The sequence below is a fragment of the Primulina huaijiensis genome, chromosome 3, assembly GCF_012295235.1.
Source record: "Primulina huaijiensis isolate GDHJ02 chromosome 3, ASM1229523v2, whole genome shotgun sequence".
Lineage (NCBI taxonomy): Eukaryota > Viridiplantae > Streptophyta > Magnoliopsida > Lamiales > Gesneriaceae > Primulina > Primulina huaijiensis.
In genome coordinates, this window is record NC_133308.1 from 25,873,535 (window position 1) to 25,881,092 (window position 7,558).

At 34.7% G+C, this 7,558-nt stretch overlaps 2 protein-coding genes across 2 annotated transcripts; one reads left to right on the top strand and one right to left on the bottom strand.

Annotated features, from left to right (window-relative positions):
* The first annotated feature begins 820 nt into the window (after nucleotides 1–820).
* LOC140974095 (uncharacterized) lies at nucleotides 821–2,735 on the top strand. The gene is made up of 5 exons (XM_073437338.1): nucleotides 821–1,146; nucleotides 1,430–1,665; nucleotides 1,842–1,922; nucleotides 2,018–2,389; nucleotides 2,484–2,735. The coding sequence occupies exons 1-5, from the start codon at nucleotides 894–896 to the stop codon at nucleotides 2,583–2,585; spliced, it is 1,044 nt and encodes a 347-aa protein (XP_073293439.1). The 5' UTR covers nucleotides 821–893; the 3' UTR covers nucleotides 2,586–2,735.
* Nucleotides 2,736–2,960: 225 nt separating this feature from the next.
* LOC140974096 (aspartic proteinase 36-like) lies at nucleotides 2,961–7,552 on the bottom strand. The gene is made up of 7 exons (XM_073437339.1): nucleotides 7,515–7,552; nucleotides 6,614–6,776; nucleotides 6,379–6,452; nucleotides 5,954–6,044; nucleotides 4,278–4,353; nucleotides 3,551–3,622; nucleotides 2,961–3,464 (listed from the first exon to the last, which is right to left on the bottom strand). Exons 3-7 carry the CDS (start codon nucleotides 6,450–6,452, stop codon nucleotides 3,316–3,318), a joined length of 462 nt encoding a protein of 153 aa, XP_073293440.1. The 5' UTR covers nucleotides 6,614–6,776; nucleotides 7,515–7,552; the 3' UTR covers nucleotides 2,961–3,315.
* Between the last annotated feature and the right edge of the window lie 6 nt (nucleotides 7,553–7,558).

The following is a 7,558-nucleotide window of genomic DNA, read 5'->3' on the forward strand; positions in this document are numbered from 1 at the left end:
ATTCACGGTCTCGCACCCTTTCCTCACGAATGTAGGGAAGTATGTTCTTTTTCCTTTTGTTTTTCTGAAAATAATTTTGAACATATGGTTATGAAAACTTACATAAAAAAAAATTAACGAAAATTGTATTTTAATAAAATTTCCCATCTTTATTCAATTATTATTTTAATTAATGTTTAGCCCTATCTTAATTCATGATATCTAATTATATGACCCCATTTATTTAAGTTTAAAATTTTTAAAAAATCTTATTGTACGATGATATCATTTTCAGCAACAAATTTTGCGTGAGAATTTTTAACATCTTTTATTCTCAAATAGAAAAATAGGTAAACCATCAAAAATATTTATTGATAAAGGTTTAATATCCAAAAAATTCCCGAAGTAAAATTTTATCATGAAGTAACTAGTTTTAACATAAAAACCAAAATTACCAAAAATTAATATTTCCTAAAAACTATCTTTTTTTTAAATAAAGTTTTTGGATTACATGAGTTTTTAATTGGTTGAGGGAAAAAAAACCTTCTAACTAATTAACTAGTCCAATTAAACTACTTCAAAGTTATTGTTGATTACATTAATATAATTTCTATAAAGAAAATTGATTTCTAATATATCATGTAATAATATATAAATAAAATTGTATTATAAATTTATTTGGGTATTACAGAATCTTAGTTATTTCTTTTAAAAAAAAATAAAAAGAAAAAAAATTCCTACTCAAGTTTCCATTATAATGACGTGGTTAAGCTATACACAACCAGATTTCACACCTTATCCAACAACGATACCTTTGTGGAACAAAATACACACACAAACTAAGATATTTAAGGGCTTATCCACAAATTCAAATTCTTCTTGCAATTCAGAATGGGAAGATTTATTACAAAGACATGAGACCTTGTGTCACAGTTTTCCCAGCCAACTTTTATGCTTGTTCTCCCTCCCCTTATGCTTCAAATTTGACACTTTTATCACCATTCCATTCATTTAACTGCAGTAGAACTACTATTGCTGTTGCAGTTGCAGTTGCTGCTGCTGCTCATAGCGGTAGTAGTGGTATTAGTATCTTTCATTATGGCCGGAATGAGCAGAACTCGAAGGCTTCGTTCCATCATTTTCGTCACAATTATGTTTCTTTACGAGGTACCAGTCTCCTGTCGAATTATCGGCTTCATGGAATGATCAATATACTATTTTACATGTATTTGTCTGAGAAACATGTACAAGAATCATTTTTGAAAGTAAGTTGTAATCATCACTAGGCAGTCAAGAACCTTAGTAGGCAGAGTGAGATACAATCAAGATTCTGCATGTTATATATTAAAATAACACAAGTTTTTAGAAAATTTAAAAGGGGTGAATTTCTCTACTGTCCCGTCTTCCTTCAGCACTAGCTCTTATTAGCGTATCATTGTGATTACTGCAGTGACAAATGAGTCTTCTAGAGCTGCAACATCTGAGGTGTCTACGGATGCAAACACCGAAACATCCGAAGCAGACAAGATTGTTGATGGAATGGACTTTGGTGAGCTCTGTAATGAGTTTGAGTGTGTAAGCAGCCCATCTGTGGAATCCACTGCTCGACAACTTGCTCGCGACATTCTTGAACTTCGGCAAGGAAATCGTGCTCTGGGGGTCTTCGCCGTTTCTGTCAAGTACAGGGTACTGGATTATGCATTCTACATTTGTAATGATCATTAAGCTTATGTTGTGGGGAAAAATGAAGATTCTTGGATCATATTTAACGTCCATATTCTGCTGTATCTCAGGGCATAAGATTTCAGTGTTGAATTTTAATTGTTTAAATTGGTTCTGAAAAGAGAAATAAATAAATGCAGGATCCAGTGAGAAGTTTTACTGGTAGAGAAAAGTACAAAAGACAGCTGTGGGCAACAGATGCACTAGAGAATCCCAAAGTGGTGAGTTATACTGTAATATTATGAGAAATATTATCTGTGGAGTTGAAAATTTAACCATACACATCTGAAGATGAATTACGAAATCATTCTTACAGCCAGTGTGTTTGCTTGCACAGACTGTGCAGGAGATGGTGATGTTGTCAACGAGTGAGTTAAATATCAAGTGGACTGTGAGAGGGAAGCCCAAGTCTCCAATTTTTAGTGTTGTAGGAGACTTGGTTGTCAAAATGAATTCAAAATTCATTCTAAATCAGATCAGTGGGCAAGTAATCGAGCACAAGGAGATCTGGGATTTGTCTGATTCGTCGCCTATAGTTCGATCATGGTTCTGGACTTCAAGACGACTATTTGCCACGGTTCAAACAGGAAAAGATGTCTCTGAATTCATGAAGGACTTGACCAATGGCTTCCAAACAGAGAATACGAATACAGAAATCTATCCAGATCCTTCTGGTGATCCAACAAAGGTGAAAGTCCATCACACAGAATCCTTTCCATAATTTTTTTTATATGATTTGTTCCGTTTACTTGACTGATATATACTGTTATTTCTTGATCCAGTTTTTCCAAGGAGATGATGGGTTTCAGAGAGATTTATACCAGGTTGCATTATTTCTTGCAGTTGCCTATTTTGTTGTACAGTTCTTGAGGACAACTCTGTAAAGGCACACTTGAAAATGTTCGCTATACTGACGCAACAGAGAGTTACGCTGAGATTTTGCAATGGGATTCCATTTGATGAGTTTCATCTTAGTAATTTTTTTGTAACTAATGTTTATTACACTATTCTGTGAATATATTCTGTTTACCTTATACTCGCATCCAAAATGTTTATCAAACAATATAAATTAAGGAAGCATAAATAGGCTTGACTATGGTTCCATAACTGGCGGTTTTAGTTCCAACGAAAGGTGAAACCCGAAACGAACCTCTTGGGATATGGGTCCAATTACGGTTTCGGTTTGAAATTTAAAGGCAAAAAGATATACAAGGATACAATAGGCCGGCCAGTACAAGGATACAACGGGGATTTGGGAAGAAAAAAATGAGTAGACCTTTTCCTTTATGTTATTACAGTGTAAGTGTATATAAGTTGTCACATTTCCTGTTGGGGAAAAAATGTCAAACCAAGAAAACTTGAAAAAGTCTAATCTCTGATTCTCCATCAATGATCCTACAGAAGCTAGAAACCAACTTTGGGGGGAAAAAGAAGAAAAAACCAATGGTTCATTTCAGAAACCCAAAACAAGAAAATGAAAAATAGCCACAAGTTCACAAACTTTATTTCCCTGTGGTTAATACAAAGATTCATCACCATGCTGGGTAGCTCAAACCTTTTTTCTATGGTACAACATGAACATCATTTCTCGATCCTGCTCTTTGTGACGGAAGTTTATTCTATGAGGTTGAAGAGGGCGACTATTAGTAAAATGAATGATAGAACATTCACGCCAGATACATCGAATGCAGCAGATATGTTATGGGCACCCACAGCATAAGTATTTTCAGTAGCTTCATCTTTTACTTTAATGCTAGATGAGCCTGATATTGACAAGTATAAGAATGATATTATAAGACCAAACTTCAACCATGAAAGCAAATCAATCACAAAGTATGCGTAGACTCACAGTTATATTGTGTCCATCCAATGGTTTGATTTTCAAGGTCATACAAAATAAGCTTGTCTGATAACGCGAGATCTGCAGACAAATGAATAAAAAATGAACGTATAAACTCTTTCAAATCATCAAGTAGTTCATCTATTCTGGTTTTGCGACAAGTCACGACACCTTGTCAAGTTAATAGCAAGCATTAGTTATACACCATAAGCAAACAGGGTAAAACAGTAAGATACTTATATGACATTACTTTTAATCCAATTCCGCACGAGGGGCCCCTAAAAGTTAAATAGTGATCATGCGTGCATACCATTTGAGGAATTCAAGCAGCTATTGAAAATTAGCCAACTAAGAAACAGGCAATGTATCTAGAAAAATCCAAAAAGGGCCCATTATATGGTTTTTTTCCCTTGACGAGAAAGGATGATCAATATCAAATCAGATGCACAGACCATTTAGATATGGATAAAAAGTGCTAACAATAGGCAACCTCTTTACACCATGTTGACATGATTTTCACACATGAAGTTTGAGAAAAATCTACAAATTCCATTGGTGCTGAATGTACTATATTTGAAATTTTCTTTGCTAGTCTAACAATAACCAGAGAATCTTGAAACCACTGCGCACAGAACCAAGTCACAGCAATAGTATATCGTTCCAAATTGAAAGAAACAAATATACCCGCATTAACGATGCAATATGCAACACTAATATAAAGTGAATTGAAATATACCTCCCAGCAGGGTAATTTCTTTTCCATCCTTTGTCTGCATTTCACTGTTTTGCCAACCCATACAATATTCAGTATCCTGCAAAAAAGCAAGGTTTTTAACACATGAAACCTATCATATTTCAGTTATGACATCCTGAAAAGCAACTGAAAAAAAAAATCACAATGTTTATCTGGTGAATAGAAGCTCAAACACTATTAAATGCTCCAGATAAATCTTTCCAACATCACAGAATGGCATCTGCTCCATTCTAAAATATCACATCTTAGATACAAAGCACAAATGTAATGGTAAGACTCCAGCAGCTGTAGGACAATCAACAGTTAATATTGAACTTTCACATGCAAAATGTTGAGGAATTTTGTCTCCATGGATAACGCTTTTAAATATCTTAAAGTACAGAATTTTTAGATAATTATTTATTTTTCATCGGTATATTACGCTTCAACTACATCCTCTGTATCTCTTTCTATGCACCCCGAAAATTGCAACGTCATACTGAGAACCAGGCAATTACATAACACAAGGACAAAATACCGGCTTTGCCCCTCTATGTTGATTCATCATGTATGAAATAACTGATATAAGCTTTTGGGAACTATACACCAGAAAATAAGAGATGCTACCCATGCCCACATCCCTGGAAGATCAGTTAATGGAAGCAGTCTTCATTATAGTCCCTGTGCATAGCATAAATTCCTTGCCATAACTTTCTTCCACACCATCTCATTCATTGGTTACACTCTTAGCTATACAACATTCACATTTCATTTGACAAATCTGGAGATTCAGCAGGAATGCTGAAAATGTTTTGAGTCCCTTTCTACATCGAGTCAATCCCATTAGCTGTCATAACTTGCTTTCCTTGCATAGTCATTCAATTTTTGGAAAACCCCGAGATTATAACGCTCATGTAAAGCATACGACAGTTTTTTTTGTAATCACATGCGCTAGCCATTGAAATTCATTATTCCTACAAACTTTAATGATAGGTTTTTAACTTCTCAAACTTGCTGTCAAAGCTCCCGAGGGCATACAAAAAAGGCGTGTTCATGACCAAGTGATGGTTCAACTATCATCAGATTCATCTTCAAGAGCAGAACAATCTTATACTCTGCTTATAAAGTACCTAAGAATAGTTTTGTCTGAGTCACCTCAAAACCTTTAAGAAGCCCTATCTCATCATTCTCCTGCTTAAGCTAGCTTAACAATAAGCATCACATGAGAAACAACTTTTTTCACTTGAAATAATAAATAATATACAGCCTGCCCTAATGACCTCTCTTTTTCCACATGGTTCATTACACTCATGTCTTCACATTTTACAACTAACTAGTACGAGTCCCATTTGTATAACTATTTCTCCTTAAAAACTTTCTATGAACACATCAACCAGATCGTTTTCCCCACTTGATCATCCTCACCCAATTCTAATAATCAATCTATACTAATCTATCAGATGCTCATCACATAAATATATAACATCAAAACATGAGGAACTGGAACAACTAATAACCAATAAAAGAAATGTCTGCTTATATGAATTTTTGTTTTTTTTTTACTGGATTAAACTATCAAATGTAAATCAGTCAATGTGACACACCAGTGGCCCAAAGACAAATCAATCATCCCAAGACAATCAACCACGATACACAACAAAATTAATCGGCTTACTTACACGAACTTCAAATAGATAATCATGAGGATAAACTGGCAAAGAGAGTCCGCCCTCAAAATGAAATGTTACAACTGGAAATCCGTCATCAACACTGCAGAAACATGCAAATAATTATATTGGATTTTATGAAGGCAAAGTTCATCGAGGAGAAAACGGCATTGACTTGTATTATACTGGCATTCAAAGTTCGAACTTGAACTTTGATTCAAACCGAATTCAAGCTAAAACTATTAAGATGTTTGAGCTTCGAATCGAACTCTAGATTGAATAACAATTTAATTTAAAGTTACAAATATGCTGATTTGAGTGAAGATAACATGTTAGATGGAACATGGCATTGACTTGTATTATACTGGCATCTATTACACCCACACAAATAGATAAAGAGAATGAAGAGGGAATTCAAGCTAAGAAACGATACTTACTTTTCACTGTAATAAAAACATTTGAATTGCTGTTCAACTATATGAGTTTTCAGATTTGGTTGCTGCGCCATCATCTAATGACAAAGGTATACATAGAGAGAGAGAGAGAGAGAGAGAGAGGAAAATGTTAGAACGTATATGTCACATGGAAAGATCAACGAGTAAATAACACGGACTAACATTAGCACCAAGAATGTATTAATAACTCTGCGAGGTTTGGGAATATTAGATTTACCCCGTCTACAACGTGTTGATAAGCATTGTTTGGAAGATAGGCCAAGGTTGTGCCACTGTCAATTATAGTCCCCGTACTAGATCCCGTGTCAAATATATCAGTAGGAAGATTAAGCAACTGACCACCCACGTCAATCTCCTTCAAAACAACATTATAATGTTGCCTGCTAAAAAAGGTTTAATCAAAATTGTGGAGTTAATCAATAAAAATAAAAAGAGGTAATTATTTAAGAAGCCGTATTGCTAAAACCAATAGCGGACAACTTCATCATTTTTCACAGGCTAAATAGCTACTATGGTTGCCATGGATCTGTGGCAAAAATGGGACAATAACCAACACAGTGAATGGTGTGCAGTTGGAATTTGAATGAATCGAGCAGTGCCAAAACAGGTAGCATAAAACATGGTGATTGCTAGGATGATTTGACCTGCTTTAGATGGTGACAATCTAATTTCTCTCACCTCAGAGAGATCAGTGAGAGGCCAGAACCAAATAGTTCAACATTATTCACATGTAATAATACCAATGGTTGAAGGTTATCATCTTTCCAAAGGAAAACTTTTTGACTTTTAGAGAATCTAATATCATCAGGCACCTTTCATATAAAGTCATATGCTGTATGAGAAGCTGGACCGTGTACTGTAATATAGTTAATGCATTGTTTTTGGGGCCAGATATAAGATAAAAGGCTTCCAAGCAGAGTGATTAGGATGTCATAAATTCAGATTAGGATTGAGGTTTTTAAATAAATTCTGACATAATGTGAGCTGCTGCATAGGAGATAGATTCCAACATCTCAAGACACATAACAATATAACATAATAAAACATAAACCACACACCTCCCAATATAACTCCAATGCAGAAAAAAGAAAAATACAAACAATTATAAAGCCACATACTCATTTTGGAGGAGTTTTGTTCTATTTACTTTTGGCTGAACTAC